The sequence below is a fragment of the Bos mutus genome, chromosome 3, assembly GCF_027580195.1.
Source record: "Bos mutus isolate GX-2022 chromosome 3, NWIPB_WYAK_1.1, whole genome shotgun sequence".
NCBI lineage: Eukaryota > Metazoa > Chordata > Mammalia > Artiodactyla > Bovidae > Bos > Bos mutus.
Window position 1 is genome coordinate 18,022,752 of NC_091619.1, and position 18,949 is coordinate 18,041,700.

At 42.5% G+C, this 18,949-nt stretch overlaps 1 protein-coding gene and 1 non-coding gene across 2 annotated transcripts; one reads left to right on the forward strand and one right to left on the reverse strand.

Annotated features, from left to right (window-relative positions):
• Positions 1-143: 143 nt before the first annotated feature.
• ILF2 (interleukin enhancer binding factor 2) lies at positions 144-10,681 on the reverse strand. Its single transcript, XM_005910017.3, has 14 exons — positions 10,587-10,681; positions 9,824-9,883; positions 9,571-9,613; positions 5,778-5,882; positions 5,319-5,396; positions 4,919-5,021; positions 4,365-4,430; positions 3,048-3,164; positions 2,514-2,592; positions 1,776-1,863; positions 1,306-1,367; positions 1,113-1,227; positions 816-906; positions 144-675 (listed from the first exon to the last, which is right to left on the reverse strand). Exons 1-14 carry the CDS (start codon positions 10,589-10,591, stop codon positions 515-517), a joined length of 1,173 nt encoding a protein of 390 aa, XP_005910079.1. The 5' UTR covers positions 10,592-10,681; the 3' UTR covers positions 144-514.
• A 246-nt stretch (positions 10,682-10,927) lies between these two features.
• On the forward strand, positions 10,928-10,999 carry TRNAM-CAU (transfer RNA methionine (anticodon CAU)). Its single transcript has one exon. It is a non-coding gene; the product is annotated as a tRNA-Met (tRNA).
• Positions 11,000-18,949: the final 7,950 nt, after the last annotated feature.

The window sequence follows — 18,949 nt, forward strand, 5'->3', positions numbered from 1 at the left end:
TTCTACATTAATTCAAATATAGCTTCAAATTGAGATCTAGCATTCACAATGAAAAAACTCAAGTATCATTTTCAGTGAAGAGTACAGAAAGTAAATGGAAGCAAAACGATTGCCAGATGCCAAGGAAAAACAGTACCAAGAGCCCTACTAGGAAGTACTTTAATCTTTTTTCTTAGAAAAAAAAAAGTCCAAACACAGTTCACAACATTTCAACAACAAAGTACTGGCTGAGAGAGGTTTCAGGAGCTGGGGATTCTAGAATATTAGGAAGAAAAGTTGGTATCTTGCTTCACTGTAGATGGATGGCACAGGTCATAAACGGGAGACTTCTGATTACTAAGACAGTTTCAGAACCCAGTGGAATGACACTTCCTTCTACAGAGTCTTTCTTTAAATCTTCCTTCCTGTCTCCCTTACTCCCTCAGAAATGCCACCACATAAAGCCCAGTAGCAGTCAGCTTAGACTCCAGCCTTCCCCTTGGGTAAGAAAGGGGGCGGTGAAGAGATACGGAGGTCACTCCTGAGTTTCCATGCTTTCCTCTTCCTCTCCTTGAGGTGGCTCTTCTGTATTCTCCTCCTCTTCCTCTCCTTCCTTCTTCTCTGGTGGCTTCTCATAAGCCTTTTCTGAAGGTGTCACTATCACTCCATCCCAGGTAGATATTTCAGAAGCAAGATCTAGAAGAGAAAAAAGGTGACTTGACAAGCAGCCCACATGCAAGTCATGACCTACCCAGAGGAAACATGGAGACCACTGAGTGGAGTTACTCTGTGGATCAGAGCATCATAATGGACCCTGTCCCACAGTGGCCACTCACAGCTGGCATCACCCTCCTGGCCAAGGATCTTCCTAAAGCCACCATGTGAGAGGATTCGGACCAGAGTCTGAGCTGTGTAGCAGACCATATCCTGAGGGAGACCAAAGTAAGAGTAAATTAGCAAGGAGAATCAAAATACCTTCTCATTTTCATGACAGATGAAGAAAACTTTTAATTTCAAAACCAAAATTTGTGAGAACCCCCAAATCTGACCACTAAGATCACATTTCCTTTGCTTTCTGACACGGGATATTCAAGAGGGGGGCACAACGGACCATTTCAGAGCTGCACCAATACCTGCTGTTCCAGAGTCATGACTGTGTGTACTCTGAAGTTGCCACTCTCACAGGGGTCTGTGATACCCACCGACCCTGGCAGGAACAGTCCTGCAGCCAGAATCTGCAAGCATCGTCTGAAACATGGAGAGGTATTAGAAGAACACACAAGACAACTTACAGTCAAACCCCAAGCCCAGAGCAGCATGCTATACCTGTATGCCACGTTCAGGGCCAAAGGCTGTCTGGTGGGGTTGTTCATCACGGCATAGTGTCCCTGTAAGAAAATCTGCTAAGTGTGCCATAAAGCGGCAGTTCTATCTTCAAACAAATTAAAACTTTAAACCATCATGAAGAAAACTTTCATGTTCAAGAAGCAGTTTTGAAATGACTGCTCATTCAATAATTTCTCTCCTTTACATTAATAACAGTAATGAAAAAGATAAAGGAGCAGTAATAACTACCCATGTAATTGAATACTCCAAAAGCCCAAGAAATAATAAACATTGAATCTTTATTGGATTACTTGTCCTTGTCCACTAATGAGATTTCCTTTTTTTTTTTGGTTCCTCCATTCCTCCAAGATTTCTTTTAATCTGTACCAAGTTTCATTTTATGGTAGGTTTCAGACTACCTACTGATTCATAGGGTGGATCAGGAATTCCAGTTGCCCTTCATTACTTACAAGTAGGTCAAGTATCCAAGGAGTGAGGGGCTCAAAGCCAGGAAAACGAATCCTCAGGTCCTTCAGCAGTCTGATGAGAACTTTAACTCTGAAGATAAGAGACACCAGGAATTAAAAGCCGTAACAGATGATGAAACAAATCAGTGAATATAACAAAAAGGAAACAGAAACAGACCCACAGATACAGAGAACAAGCTAGTGGTTACGAACGGGGAGAGAGAAGGGGAAGGGGCACAACAGGGGCCATGGGATTAAGAGGCACAAACTACTACGTATAAATGTTACAAGGATATACTGTACAAGATGGGCATCCTATAACCTTTAAAAATTAAAACAAGGAGATTTTACTTCCATACCTAAGGCACAGAGCTGAAGCTATTATCAGAATTGTTCCCTTCTTTCCCTCAACCTAAGTTGCTTGAAGTGAAGTGAAAGTCACTCATTCATGTCTGACTCTTTGCAACACCATGGACCATACAGTCCATGGAATTCTCCAGGCTAAAATACTGGAGTGGGTAGCCATTCCCTTCTCCAGGGGATCTTTGTGACCCAGGAATTGAACTGGGGTCTCCTGCATTGCAGGCAGATTCTTTACCAGTTGAGCTACCAATTACTTCAGGTAAAAAAAAATCAAAATCCAGACAATCAGTCAAAAACAGTTGTCAGAATAAGACTGGGTTCAATGTAGTTAGAAGGATTAGGATATAATTAGGATCACTCAAATAGGGAGGGACTCACGTGGACTGAGAAGCATTTTCCTCAAACCAGCGGGCATGTCGGATGGCTGCTAAGGCACTCTGTAACACCTTGATATCCACTGGAAGACAAGCATGACATCCACCAAGATGAAACGTTCCGATTACTGAGCAAGCAATTCAATTCCACTGCCACACTCCAAGAACTCAGGAGGAGGACAGGATAACTTAGTAATTCCTTGAACTAATCCCCATGTCCCCAGATCAGCAAATCCCCAAACCACTGTTCCTCCCCTAAACCAGATGTGGAAGCATGAAAGAGCCCCAGTTTTCTCCAAAAGGTCCTTTTTCTTAAGTCCTCAAACTGCTTTCTTGGCCTGGCTGTTTCTGACAATTTCATTAGCAAGCTGATAAAACTGCTTCCAAATTACAAAGGAAGATAGCAAAGTTTGGGGGTAAACTTGGGTCCCCAAAAGGTCTCATGTGGAACAGCAACAAATGAAGTAAATTCAATAGCACTTTATACCACGTTTTAAATTTCCCCCGAATTTCACAGCAATGGAATAAAAGGACTAACAGTGGAGTTCTGGGTCCAGTTTTCGCAGATTTGGTGGCACTGTTGTAATGAGAATCTTCACTGTAGCATCAGAAGAGCTGATTTCAAAGCCAGTTTCATTGGTTAGCATGGTCAAAACTGAAAGAAGAAAAATCAGAAGTTGCACTCACATTTCCATTAGATGACCAAAGGTAAATCCAGGATGAGGATAGGGGAATAGATATTTTATTTATCTATTGATTTACCTAACAGATCTATCTATCTGTTATTATTTGTTATTTGCTTGGCCACGAGATCTTAGTTCCCCAACCAGGGATCGAACCCATGCCCCCTGCATTGGTAGTGTAAAATCTTAACAACTGGATCACTAGGGAAGTCCCAAGTTTTTAAAAACAGCAACAGTCCAGAGTCAGAATTGAGAACACAGAATTTTAAAAGTAAGGGAAATGTATTCTTTTTAATGGCTGAGTAATACTCCATTGTGTAAATGTACCACAGCTTTCTTATCCATTCATCTGCTGATGGGCATCTAGGGTGCTTCCATGACCTGGCTATTGTAAACAGTGCTGCGATGAACATTGGGGTACACGTGTCTCTTTCCCTTCTGGTTTCCTCAGTGTGTATGCCCAGCAGTGGGATTGCTGGATCATAAGGCAGTTCTATTTCCAGTTTTTTAAGGAATCTCCACACTGTTCTCCATAGTGGCCGTACTAGTTTGCATTCCCACCAACAGTGTAAGAGGGTTCCCTTTTCTCCACACCCTCTCCAGCATTTATTACTTGTAGACTTTTGGATCGCAGCCATTCTGACTGGTGTGAAATGGTACCTCATAGTGGTTTTGATTTGCATTTCTCTGATAATGAGTGATGCTGAGCATCTTTTCATGTGTTTGTTAGCCATCTGTATGTCTTCTTTGGAGAAATGTGTAAAATATCATGTATGAAAGGAGATGCCAGTCCAGGTTTGATGCACGATACTGGATGCTTGGGGCTGGTGCACTGGGACGACCCAGAGGGATGGTATGGGGAGGGAGGAGGGAGGAGGGTTCAGGGTGGGGAGCACATGTATACCTGTGGCAGATTCATTTTGATATTTGGCAAAACTAATACAATTATGTAAAGTTTAAAAATAAAATAAAATTTAAATAAATAAATAAAAATAAAAGTAAGGGAAATCAATTAGATTTTGAACACTGGTGATCTCCACTAGAAACTTCCCCAACATAAAACTCTGCACTCACTCTTCCTTCTAGCCTGACCTGACTTTGTTAAATGTACTTATAATTATAAACCTGGCTTCTGTGACCACTGTATTACATGTTCAGCAACAAACTCAAACCTTCAGAAGGATCCTGTGCTCTTAGGCTCTCCACGACCTTGTTTCCTAGTGCAGCAACAGCTTCCACTAGATTGAGAGAGAGAGATAACGAAGATTATAATTATTTTAGTCGACTTTCTATATGTCTCAAAGCTACTTTGCACTCTGATTCCTGCGGAGCAACAACAAGCAACTGAATACACACTTTTGCAAGGGGAAGTTTGTAAAAACAGAGAAACTGAAGGCTCGGCGACACCCCCTCCTTTACACACACTTTTTTTTCCACAGTAGGGATTTTTATCAGTAGGACTAATGCCATTTTGGCCTGGATAATTCTTTGTTTGGGGTTGGGAGGTAGGGTCTGTCTTGTCCACTGCAGGACGCTTAGCAGCAACCTTGGCCTCTACCTGAAGACGTTAGCCTCAAATATCTCCAGACACTCCCGAATGTCCCCTGGGGAGCAAAGTCTGTCCTGCAGTAACTGGTCATAGATTCTTTCACATACAGCACACATTTAGATGCCTCGAATCCAACTGCTATGTTCTGCTGCTGCGGCCAGAGAGAGGCACACTCACATGTTGGCAAAATCTTTAGGATCACCACCAGGTCAGCCACATTGTGTCCTGTAGTCATCGTTCCCTTTTTATACGATCCGACTTGTCGGACTTCTTCAATTTGCTGTTGGAAAAGGGATTTAAGAAAGAAAAAACAAAACTTAGAAGTGAGAAGCTTATTACCCAGATTTGGAAGTAGCAGAGTTCAAATCATATGCCAACATGAGCAATGAAAAGCCTGATTCATTACGGCCAGCTGATAGTCTGGTCCCCAAGACCAGCACTACAAAGGAATTCCACTGTACTTTCCCATTCCAAGAGTGGCTTTCAATAAGCATCTGAAGAATCAAGCAACAGGAACCAAGGAAACTTTCCCACACCATGGCTTCCCTTTCCTAGGACTAAATCTTCAAAAACTCACCACTTCAAATGTCCCTGGAGCCACAATCAAATTGTCAATCACATTGTTTATTTTTGTAACCAGGGAAAGGATAGAGGCCTGAAAGACAGCAGGAAACAAAAATACCCTCAGGTGAAATACCAAGCAACTTTTCATCAAGTTTGACTATTTCCCCCAATTCCTTCAACAGGAGATGAATCAACACCTACACCGGATTCTGAGAGCACCCTGACCCTCCCAGCCTTGAATATGCCAGAAGAGAAAACTTTTTGATCCCAAAGATAGATTCCCCAATAATAATATGAATGCACATGTAATCTGTTTATACATTCACCTGATGCTCTCCCTTTACCCACAATGAAAAATAAGAATAATTAAATCCATGGAGTTCAGGCTCTGATAACAGTAGCCTCACCAAATAGCTATATACTTCTCTAGCTTCCTTCATGAAATCTCAGGAAGAAAACCAACAGAATATACCTGTTCAGCAGAATTAGGAGCAAGGTCCTGATTCCTCTTCAGCAAGGCCTCACTGAAGGAAGTTTCATCAGGTGCTGGCTTGACCCGGGGAAAAGCCATTTCACACTAAACAAGAAATAAACTACTATTTACTACTTACCAAAAATAATATACAGCAGATTTTTCTGTTGCCACAACACAAAAAAAGAGACAATTCTACAACACTTATGCTCTCAGTACCCTACTATTAACAGATGAGGAGATACCCCTCGTCCAAGGAAAGGAGCAATGGCTGCACTTTGCTGGAGCAGCCGTGAAGAGATACCCCGCACCCAAGGTAAGAGAAACCCAAGTAAGACAGTAGGTGTTGCAAGAGGCATCAGAGGGCAAACACACTGAAACCATACTCACAGAAAACTAGTCAATCTAATCACATTAGGACCACAGCCTTGTCTAACTCAATGAAACTAAGCCATGCCTGTGGGGCCACCCAAGATGGGCAGGTCATGGTGGAGAGATCTGACAGAATGTGGTCCACTGGAAAAGGGAATGGCAAGCCACTTCAGTGTTTTTGCCTTGAGAACCCCATGAACAGTATGAAAAGGCAAAATGATAGGATACTGAAAGAAAAACTCCCCAGGTCAGTAGGTGCCCAATATGCTACTGGAGATCAGTGGAGAAGTAACTCCAGAAAGAATGAAGGGATGGAGCCAAAGCAGAAAGAATACCCAGCTGTTGATGTGACTGGTGACAGAGGCAAGGTCCGATGCTGTAAAGAACAATATTGCATAGGAACCTGGAATGTCAGGTCCATGAATCAAGGCAAATTGGAAGTGGTCAAACAAGAGATGGCAAGAGTGAATGTCGACATTCTAGGAATCAGCGAACTGAAATGGACTGGGATGGGTGAATTTAACTCAGATGACCATTAAATCTACTACTGTGGGCAGGAATCCCTCAGAAGAAATGGAGTAGCCATTATGGTCAACAAAAGAGTATGAAATGCAGTACTTGGATGCAATCTCAAAAACGACAGAATGGTCTCTGTTCGTTTCCAAGGCAAACCATTCAATATCACAGTAATCCAAGTCTATGCCCCAACCAGTAATGCTGAAGAAGCTGAAGTTAACGGTTCTATGAAGACCTACAAGACCTTTTAGAACTAACACCCAAAAAAGATGTCCTTTTCATTATAAGGGACTGGAATGCAAGTGTCAAGAAACACCTGGAGTAACAGGCAAATTTGGCCTTGGAATACGGAATGAAGCAGGGCAAAGACTAATAGAGTTTTGCCAAGAAAATGCACTGGTCATAACAGACACCCTCTTCCAACAACACAAGAGAAGACTCTATACATGGACATCACCAGATGGTCAACACCAAAATCAGATTGATTATATTCTTTGCAGCCAAAGATGGAGAAGCTCTATCCAGTCAGCAAAAACAAGACCAGGAGCTGACTGTGGCTCAGACCATGAACTCCTTATTGCCAAATTCAGACTTAAATTTAAGAAAGTAGGGAAAACCACTAGACCATTCAGGTATGACCTAAATCAAATCCCTTATGATTATACAGTGGAAGTGAGAAATAGATTTAAGGGCCTAGATCTGATAGATAGAGTGGCTGATGAACTCTGGAATGAGATTCGTGACACTGTACAGGAGACAGGGATCAAGACCATCTCCATGGAAAAGAAATGCAAAAAAGCAAAATGGCTGTCTGGGGAGGCCTTACAAATAGCTCTGAAAAGAAGAGAAGCAAAAAGCAAAGGAGAAAAGGAAAGATATAAACATCTGAATGCAGAGTTCCAAAGAATAGCAAGAAGGGATAAGAAAGCTTTCTTCAGCGATCAATGCAAAGAAATAGAGGAAAACAACAGAATGGGAAAGACTAGAGATCTCTTCAAGAAAATCAGAGATACCAAAGGAACATTTCATGCAAAGATGGGCTCGATAAAGGACAGAAATGGTATGGACCTAACAGAAGCAGAAGATATTAAGAAGAGATGGCAAGAATACACAGAAGAACTGGACAAAAAAGATCTTCACGACCCAGATAATCACAATGGTGGGATCACTGACCTAGAGCCAGACATCCTGGAATGTGAAGTCAAGTGGGCCTCAGAAAGCATCACTACGAACAAAGCTAGTGGAGGTGATAGAATTCCAGTCGAGCTATTCCAAATCCTGAAAGATGATGCTGTGAAAGTGCTGCACTCAATATGCCAGCAAATTTGGAAAACTCAGCAGTGGCCACAGGACTGGAAAAGGGCAGTTTTCATTCCAATCCCAAAGAAAGGCAATGCCAAAGAAGGCTCAAACTACTGCACAATTGCACTCATCTCACACGCTAGTAAAGTAATGCTCAAAATTCTCCAAGCCAGGCTTCAGCAATATGTGAACCGTGAACTTCCTAATGTTCAAGCTGGTTTTCGGAAAGGCAGAGGAACCAGAGATCAAATTGCCAACATCCGCTGGAGTTCCAGAAAAACATCTATTTCTGCTTTATTGACTACGCCAAAGCCTTTGACTGTGTGGATCACAATAAACTGTGGAAAATTCTGAAAGAGATGGGAATAGCAGACCACCTGACCTGCCTCTTGAGAAACCTATATGCAGGTCAGGAAGCAACAGTTCGAACTGGACATGGAACAACAGACTGGTTCCAAATAGGAAAAGGAGTACGTCAAGGCTGTATATTGTCACCCTGTTTATTTAACTTCTATGCAGAGTACATCATGAGAAACGCTGGGCTGGAAGAAACACAAGCTGGAATCAAGATTGTCCGGGAGAAATATCAATAACCTCAGATATGCAGATGACACCACCCTTATGGCAGAAAGTGAAGAGGAACTCAAAAGCCTCTTGATGAAAGTGAAAGAGGAGAGTGAAAAAGTTGGCTTAAAGCTCAACATTCAGAAAACGAAGATCATGGCATCCGGTCCCATCACTTCATGGGAAATAAATGGGGAAACAGTGTCAGACTTTATTTTTCTAGGCTCCAAAATCACTGCAGATGGTGACTGAAGCCATGAAATTAAAAGACGCTTACTCCTTGGAAGGAAAGTTATGACCAACCTAGATAGCATATTCAAAAGCAGAGACATTACTTTGCCAATAAAGGTTTGTCTAGTCAAGGATATGGTTTTTCCTGTGGTCATGTATGGATGTGAGAGCTGGACTGTGAAGAAGGCTGAGTGCCAAAGAAGTGATGCTTTTGAACTGTGGTGTTGGAGAAGACTGTTGAGAGTCCCTTGGACTGCAAGGAGATCCAACCAGTCCATTCTGAAGGAGATCAGCCCTGGGATTTCTTTGGAAGGAATGATGCTAAAGCTGAAACTCCAGTACTTTGGCCACCTCATGTGAAGAGTTGACTCATTGGAAAAGACTGATGCTGGGAGGGATTGGGGGCAGGAGGAGAAGGGGACAACAGAGGATGAGATGGCTGGAAGGCATCACTGACTCGATGGACGTGAGTCTGAGTGAACTCCGGGAGTTGGTGATGGACAGGGAGGCCTGGTGTACTGCGATTCATGGGGTTGCAAAGAGTCGGACACGACTGAGCGACTGATCTGATCTGATCTGATCTGAAGGCAGTGATACAATTAACTGTTCAGAACAAAGATTATAATCATGTTACTGTCAATTGTATGAAGGAACTATCTTCCTCACCCAGGTTACACTGTTTTTGTATGCAAAGCAACACAGATGACTCAAAACCTCCCATTTTCTACTCCAACTACCATACGACTTCATTAACAGGGAGACGCCAGGTTCCAAGAAACAACAATTGAATAGTGGCCAAGGTACTCACCAAATAGAAGTCAAACGGAATATGTGGCACAAAGGGCCTGAACCTAAAAAGCGGAAAAACAATCCAGATTACTCACCACATAAATCAAACTGACTTCACATAATGGGGCCAAACTCATTTATCAAGAGCGCATGAGAAGAATACTTCTAAACTACAGCTGGATCTCAACAAGGCAGGTAAGATTACTCCACTCCGAACTATAGATGACTGAAACGGAAACCAACGGGCACAGATGCTAAAAACTGGCACTCACCCTCCTCCTGGGCCTCCTCTGGAACCAAAGCGCCCGCCACGACCTCGGCCTCTGTCACCCCTAGAAATGCATTATTAACATATTTTAACTTTCTTTTCACCTCGTTGAAGCAATCTCCTCGATACCGGCCGTATGGTTTCAAGTTAACCTACCTCTATCGCTCTGCACTTCCCTCTGGAATCCACAGGATCCCATTCTCACTTACACTTCTACACCTTCCAAATGTCCAGCCTCACTCCCCATGACTGGATAACTGAATCACATCAAACCACATTAAATACTAAAGAGGCTCAGAGCCCTACAAGAAACACCCCGTAATCGCCGGGCCCCGCCAACTCTAATACTTCGGAGACTAATGTGACTGCTTATTTATTCGTTCATGTAGTAAAAGCATCTATCAGGCGTATCGTGCATGTCAAGCGCCTGGCATTGAGGATGAATGAGACACGTTCCAGCCGTCTCAGTCTAAACAGGAGGTGTGGGGGTGCTCCTCCTGGAACCTGAGGACACCCCGTCATCTGAACCCCCCAGAGAGCGAATATCGAAACCGCCTCTAGACTCCTGGGCCCCACCCCCCATCCCCGGCCAAGTTTCCCCGCCTCCGCTGCCCCCGACCTCCCCCTCTCTTAGACCCGGAGTTCTCAGGTTTCCGTGCAACCCCCAGGTACATGGCCCTTTCCAGTCCGCCGACTCCTTTGGACCAACTTCCTAAAGTTTTCGGTCGAATACCCGAAACATCTCCAAAGCACCCCACAACCCTTACCGCATGGCGTCCTAGATCCCGAACAATGGAGGCCAAGCCACACCAACCGCCCCTTTCCTCTGGGGATCCGACAACTGGAGAGGCAGCTTGCCGGCGTGTCCCAATAAACTCCAGCGCGATTGGCTCCCGCCGTACTCCGCTGCTTGTGCCTATTGGTTTACTTTGGCAAACCGGTTTATTGAGCCAATGAAAAGGGCCTGCTATGTCAGTAACTAGCCAATAAGAACGGGTTAGACGTTAACGCCCTTTTGCAGACACTAGAGAGCGCTGTGTAAAGAAGTTAGGATGGCTGGCATTCAGAGACCTTTCTATATGATTCTTGGGGCACAGAGAACTGCGACAGCAGAGTGGCGCAGCGGAAGCGTGCTGGGCCCATAACCCAGAGGTCGATGGATCGAAACCATCCTCTGCTAGTGGTGTTTTTCTTATTTCTTTTTCTCCTGGGACAGTTCTATTTTAAATCTCTTCAGTAAATGGAACTACCATAATCCTACTTTTTTCTCCCTCAAAAATGCAGCCTTTAAAAGCTGTTTTTTGCCATCAGCGAGTGAAATGGAAAAGGCAAGCGAAATCATGTAGGAAGGGATTTTGGGTGACTGAACACTTCATGTCTGGATGTGGTTCACAGAGGCTCTTGAGGCAGAAGAAACGGATATGAATATGTATGTTGATTGACTCAGAGAGGGAAAGTACTGATGGTAAGGGACTAGAAGGGAAACGGAGACAGCCTTTGGAAAGAAAGCTCAGAAAAGGAGGGCAAGGGAAGCGACAGGAGAGAAGGACCAGCCGTCTGCCGTTTTTTGTCGTTTCTTCTCCTTTTCCTCATTCTACAACCTCTCTGGCGGATTCCACCTTTATGCAAAGTTTCACAGCCACGTATATGGATATACTGTGGTTGCATTTACATCAACTCATATTACTATGTGCTTTTTGTCCTTCCTATAATCCTGTTTTTCCTATTTGGAACCAGTCTGTTGTTGCTTGTCCAGTTCGAACTGTTGTTTCCTGACCTGCATATAGGTTTCTCAAGAGGCAGGTCAGGTGGTCTGCTATTCCCATCTCTTTCAGAATTTTCCACAGTTTATTGTGATCCACACAGTCAAAGGCTTTGGCGTAGTCAATAAAGCAGAAATAGATGTTTTTCTGGAACTCCAGCGGATGTTGGCAATTTGATCTCTGGTTCCTCTGCCTTTCCGAAAACCAGCTTGAACATTAGGAAGTTCACGGTTCACATATTGCTGAAGCCTGGCTTGGAGAATTTTGAGCATTACTTTACTAGCGTGTGAGATGAGTGCAATTGTGCGGTAGTTTGAGCCTTCTTTGGCATTGCCTTTCTTTGGGATTGGAATGAAAACTGCCCTTTTCCAGTCCTGTGGCCACTGCTGAGTTTTCCAAATTTGCTGGCATATTGAGTGCAGCACTTTCACAGCATCATCTTTCAGGATTTGGAATAGCTCAACTGGAATTCTATCACCTCCACTAGCTTTGTTCGTAGTGATGCTTTCTGAGGCCCACTTGACTTCACATTCCAGGATGTCTGGCTCTAGGTCAGTGATCCCACCATTGTGATTATCTGGGTCGTGAAGATCTTTTTTTTTTGTCCAGTTCTTCTGTGTATTCTTGCCATCTCTTCTTAATATCTTCTGCTTCTGTTAGGTCCATACCATTTCTGTCCTTTATCGAGCCCATCTTTGCATGAAATGTTCCTTTGGTATCTCTGATTTTCTTGAAGAGATCTCTAGTCTTTCCCATTCTGTTGTTTTCCTCTATTTCTTTGCATTGATCGCTGAAGAAGGCTTTCTTATCTCTTCTTGAAAGTGAAGAGGAACTAAAAAGTCTCTTGATGAAGGTGAAAGTGGAGAGTGAAAAAGTTGACTTAAAGCTCAACATTCAGAAAACGAAGATCATGGCATCCGGTCCCATCACTTCATGGGAAATAGATGGGGAAACAGTGGAAACAGTGTCAGACTTTATTTTTCTGGGCTCCAAAATCACTGCAGATGGTGACTGCAGCCATGAAATTAAAAGATGCTTACTCCTTGGAAGGAAAGTTATGACCAACCTAGATAGCATATTCAAAAGCAGAGACATTACTTTGCCAACAAAGGTCCATCTAGTCAAGGCTATGGTTTTTCCTGTGGTCATGTATGGATGTGAGAGCTGGACTGTGAAGAAGGCTGAGTGCCAAAGAAGTGATGCTTTTGAACTGTGGTGTTGGAGAAGACTGTTGAGAGTCCCTTGGACTGCAAGGAGATCCAACCAGTCCATTGTGAAGGAGATCAGCCCTGGGATTTCTTTGGAAGGAATGATGCTAAAGCTGAAACTCCAGTACTTTGGCCACCTCATGCAGAGTTGACTCATTGGAAAAGACTCTGATGCTGGGAGGGATTGGGGGCAGGAGGAGAAGGGGACGACAGAGGATGAGATGGCTGGATGGCATCACTGACTCGATGGACATGAGTTTGAGTGAACTCCGGGAGTTGGTGATGGATAGGGAGGCCTGGCGTGCTGCGATTCATGGGGTCGCAAAGGGGATTCATGGGGTCGCAAAGGGGCGGACATGACTGAGCGATTGATCTGATCTGATCTGATCTGATAATCCTGTTTATCCTCCTTGCCTTCTTTTGCATTAATTACTGTTTATTATTCCTTCCCTGCTTCTGTCAATTGAGAGTTCCCACTCTTTCTACATTTCTAGCGGTTACCCTAAAAATTATGACGCGCCTCCTCGACTGTCAAAGTCTAATTTTATAAAATCTTTTCTCTCCTCAAGAAAAATGCAAGAATAATTTAATTCCGTTTATCACCATCACTCCCTCCAGGATTGTATATATTGTTGTGTTACTCCATTAAGTACTATATTGGTGGATTATTTACTACAGCAGAGTGCACAGATCTTAAGTCTACAGCTTGATTAATTTTGAGTAATATGTTTTGCCCAGGTATCCACCACACAGATTAACAAAAAACATTTTTATCACCTCAAAAAATTCACTGATACCCCTTTGCCCTTCTCCGAGAGGCAATCGCTATTCTAATTTCTATTATCAGAGATTACTTTTGTCTGTTGTTCACATAAAAGGGCTCTCATCCTATGTACTCTTTTTTTGTCTAGCTTCTTTTGCTTGACCCATTTCAAAATTCCTCTCAAGTTTTGCGTCTGTCAGCAATTTGTTCCCTTTTATTATGAGTCGCATTCCATTGCATAAATATTCCACAGTTTGTTTATCCATTCTCCTGTGTTGAATACAGGACCTCTGACTGGCTGAGACACGGGCTAATACATTTGGGTTGTTTCCAGTTTGAAGCCTTTATGAATAAAGCTGCTATGACCATTTTTGTACAAGATTCTTGTGAGATTCAATTGTTTCTATTGGGTAAGTGTAGGTGTATATGTTTACAGAATTTAAATTCCATATATATTTTCAATCCCATAGGACATTAATGCTTACTAAGACAATGGTCACTGAGATTTACCATTTTTAAAGCTCTTTATTCCTTCCTGTATCCACAACACTATGGAATAATACTCCTTGAGAATTAGTGCCCTTCTGCTGGTGGCTAACTTTCTTGTTTTCAGCTTCTCTGAACACATCTTTATTTCACCTTTGTTTTCGAAGGACATTTTCTCTAGATATGTAATTCTAAATTGGAAGTCATTTTCTTTCAGCACATTTACAATATTATTTTACTATTTATGGCTTCCATTTTTGCTATGAATAAAGAATTATTAGTCAAATGATCAGACAAATTGACAAAGACATCTGATGACAAAGGTCCCTACAGCCAAAGCTATGGTTTTTCCAGTAGTGAATTTAACAGTTGGATCATGAAGACAAAAGAATAGATGCTTTCAAAAGAGGGAAGACTCAAAGTCCATTTGGATGAGGTGCCAGTTAAAGGAAATTAATGTTGAATAGTCATTGGAATGACTCAATGGACTGATGTGGAATTTGAGCAAAGTCCAGATTGAAAGGCAAGAAGAAGGACAAAGGATGAGGTGGTCAGATAGCATCACTGACTCAATGGACAGTCCACAGTGAAGGGGTTGCCTGGAAGAACTGGACATGAGTTTACTGACTGAACAACAACAGTGTCACACACACAGTAATTTGGTTTTAGATTTAAAAGTAAGATCAAGACTTTTTAATTACACTCTCACTCCAGCAAATTGTATTATATAGTAAATATTTTCAATGACAAAAGGTACTCACTAATGGATTTAATTATGATCCTAATAATAATCAGTTCAAGCTTGAGAAATAAGTGATGCCAGGTTGGACTCTCATTAATGGATTTAGATTATGATGGGGACAGAGGATGAGATGGCTGGATAGCATCATCGACTCAAGGAACATGAGTTTGCAAACTACAGGAGCTCCTCACTTGAGTCTAACTTGCTCTTAAACCCATCAATTGGTTCTTAATTGTGGGCTTTTGACTATTTCAAGACTGGACTTTCTGTTTACTTCTGGTTTCCCCTACTCCTGGGTTTCCCCTAAGAGTGCAGCCTTTCAGGATCCTAAGCCTCAATAGGAAGATGGTTTCCCTGGGTGATCATCTTTGGGGACATTTGGACTCCAACTTTTGCCTCACTTGCCCCATGTAGCCTATTTTCTGCCACCAGTTTTGGATCAGGAAATGACTCCAGGGGGAAAAGGCCTCCTACTGCTGGTCTCCTGCTTTCCTGTCCTCTCATGCTCTCACTGTCTTCCTAGACTGTTGATTTTCAAAAGCATTTCATCTACCATTTTTTAGTTCTCTTCAGCTCAGCTTGAGGGTTGGACAGATTATTTAAGCCACCATGGGTAAAAGGGAAGCTCAGTTACTAAGTTAGATTTCTAGTCTAGTTCTCCTGAGTTCCAGTTCCACTATTCCAATGGCTTATTGGATACCTCCACTTGGGTATCTATAGGCACCTCAAAACCAATAAACTAAAATTGTCATCTTCCCCCCCAAAACCTTTCAGCTTCTCAACTAATGGGTCAGTGTTGCCTAGACTTCAGTTATTTGTATGCTGTCATCTTTTCCTGAATTCCAATTGGTTCTACTTATATAGCCCTATAATGAACAAGACCACATTATACATTTCAAATTTTGTTGAAAGGGTAGATCTCATGTTAGGTGTTCTTATACACACACACACACACACACACACACACACAAAAGGACACAAGGACATTTTTGGAGGTGATGAAAACGTGTATTACTTTGATGTTGTGGTGATGGTTTCACCAGCATACGTGTATGTCCAAGCTCATCAAATTGTAATATATGTTACAAATGTACAGTTTATGGTATAACAGATATACTTCAATAAAGTTGTTTTATTTTTTTATTTCCCTATCTGCTCTCCACCTCTATAGTTTCTGGAGCCCTCCCTTTAGGACAAAGACATTTTGCCTGTTGCACAAAGCTTGCATTATCTGCCCTCTGCAGCCTTTTCTTGCCTCTCCTCCTCAGTCACTCTTACACCCATATAACTTATATCTTAGATCAGGGTTGAAAACATACACTGGTGCTGCAGCCAGTGATGCAAATGAGTCAACATGGTGTATAGGAGCTGTGATGAGCTAGACTCATCTCGAAGAAATACTGGATGCTTGGTTTCAGATGATTGTTCATAGAGAGATGCACCAGCTCTGCAGTATTTTAAGACAAGTCAGAAGTCTAAATATTCATGTGCCACCTGCTGATATAAAAATGGGGGCCAATTAAATTACACATACACAAGTGTGTGTGTGTGTGTGTGTGTGTCTGTGTGTGTGTGTGTCTGTGTGTAATTTAATTGCCCACATTCTTGGTCAATTCCAAGAGAGAGAGAGAACAAGTGAGATAAAACATGCCTGCCGTCTAAAAGTTGGCCTATGGGCTACTGTTTGCTCTAGACCATAACAATATTCAAAATTCTCCTAAATATGTAGGAAACATACTTCAGAATTCTTTCTCTGTACAGAATAACTTTCTCATCCTCCCAACCCTTTCATGGATCACAGCCTTGTCATGGTGAAGGGGCTTGTATAACTCAGTGAAGCTGAGACATGCTGTGCAGGGCCACCCAGGACGGACGGGTCATAGTGAAGAGTTCTGACAAAATGTGGTCCACAGGAGGAGGAAATGGCAACCCCTTCCAGTATTCATGTTGCAAGAACCTCATGAACAGTATGAATAGGCAAAAAGATATGACACTGGAAGATGAGCTTCCTAGGTCGAAGGTGTCCAGTATGCTACTGGGGAAGAGTGGAGGACAATTACTAATTGCTCCAGAAGGAATGCAGCTACTGGGGCAAAGTGGAAACGACACTCAGTTGTGGATGTGTCTGGTGGTGAAAGTAAAGTCTGATGCTGTAAAGAACAATATTGCATAGGAACCTGGAATGTTAGGTCCATGAATCAAGGTAAACTGGATGTCAAGACGGCAGGAGACAGCAAGACTGAACATTGACATCTTAGGAATCAGTGAACTAAAATGAATGGGAATGGGCGAATTTAATTCAGATGATCATTATATCTACTACTGTGGGCAAGAATCCCTTAGAAGAAAGGAAGTGCGTAACCCTCATAGTCAATAGAAGAGTTCAAAATGCAGTACTTGGGGGCAACCTCAAAAACAACAGAATGATGTCTGTTTGTTTCCAAGGCAAACCATTCAATATCACGGTAATCCAAGTCTATGCCCCAACCACTGACACCAGAGAAGCTGAAGTCGACAGGTTCTATGAAGACCTACAAGAACGTCTAGAACTAACACCAAAAAAGATGTTCTTTTTATCATAGGGAATTGGAATGTAAAAGTAGGAATTCAAGAGATACTGGGAATAACAGGTAAGTGTGGCCTCAGAGTGGCTTCCCTGGTTGCTCAGATAGTAAAGAATCTGCCCTTAATGCAGGAGTCCTGGGTGGGGAAGATCCCCTTGAGAAGGGTATGGCTGCCCACTTCAGTTTTCTTGCCTGTAGAATTCCATGGACAGAGGAGCTTAGTGGGCGTTATAATGGTCCATGGGGTCATAAAGAGTTGGACACAACTGAGCTACTAATACTTTCACTTTCAGTTGGCCTTGGAGTACAAAATGAAGCTGAGCAAAAGCTAACAGAGTTTTGTCAAGAGAACACACTGGTCATAGCAAACACCCTTTTCCAACAACACAAGAGATGACTCTACACATGGACATCACCAACGCTCAATGCTAAAATCAGATTGATTATATTCTTTGCAGCCAAAGATGGAGAAGCTCTATACAGTCAGCAAAAACAAGACCAGGAGCTGACTGTGGCTCAGATCATGAGCTCCCTGTTGCAAAATTCAGACTTGAAGAAAGTAGGAAACACCACTAGGTCATTCAGGTATGAGCTAAATCAAATCCCTTAGGATTATAAAGTGGAGGTGACGAATAGTTTCAAGGGATTAGATCTGATAGAGTGCCTGAAGAACTATGAACAGAGGTTCGTAACATGTACTTGAGGCAGTGACCAAAACTATCCCAAAGAAAAAGAAATGCAGGAAGGCAAAGTGGTTTCTGGGGAGGCTTTATAAATGACTGAAAGAAGAGACACGAAAAAGCAAGGGACAAAGGGACAGATAAACTCAACTGAATGCAAAGGTACAGAGAATAGCAGGGAGAGATAAGGTCTTCTTAAATGAACAATGCAAAGAAATAGAGCAGAACAATAAAATGGGAAAGACTAGAGATCCTCTTCAAGAAAATTGGAGATATCAAGCCAACTTTTCATGCAAGGATGGGCATGATGAAGGAGAGAAACAGTAAAGACCTAACAGAAGCAGAAAAGATGAAGAGGTGGCAAGAATACACGGAAGAACTATACAAAAAAGGTCTTAATAACTAGGATAACCACGATGATGTGGTCACTCACCAAGAGCTGGACTTCTCGGAGTTTGAAGTCAATGGGCCTTAGGAAGCATTACTACAGACAAAGCTAGTGGAAGTGATGGGATTCCAGCTGTGCTATTTCAAATCCTAAAAAATGATGCTGTTAAAGTGTTGGACTCAAGATGTCAGCAAATTTGGAAAATTAAACGGTGGCCACAGGACTGGAAAAGATCAGTTTTCATTCCATCGCCAAAGAATGTTCAAACTACCATACAATTGTGCTCAGTATTCTCGCCTGGAAAATCCCATGGACGGAGGAGCCTGGTGGGCTGCCGTCTATGGGGTCGCACAGAGTCTGACACGATTGAAGCAACTTAGCAGCAGCAGCAGCAACATGATAGCAAGGTTATGCTCAAAATTCTTCAAGCTAGGCTTCAGCAGTATGTGAACGGAGAACTCCAGATGTACACACTGGATTTAGAAAAGGTAAAGGAACCAAGATCAAATTGCCAACATTTACTGGATCATAGAGAA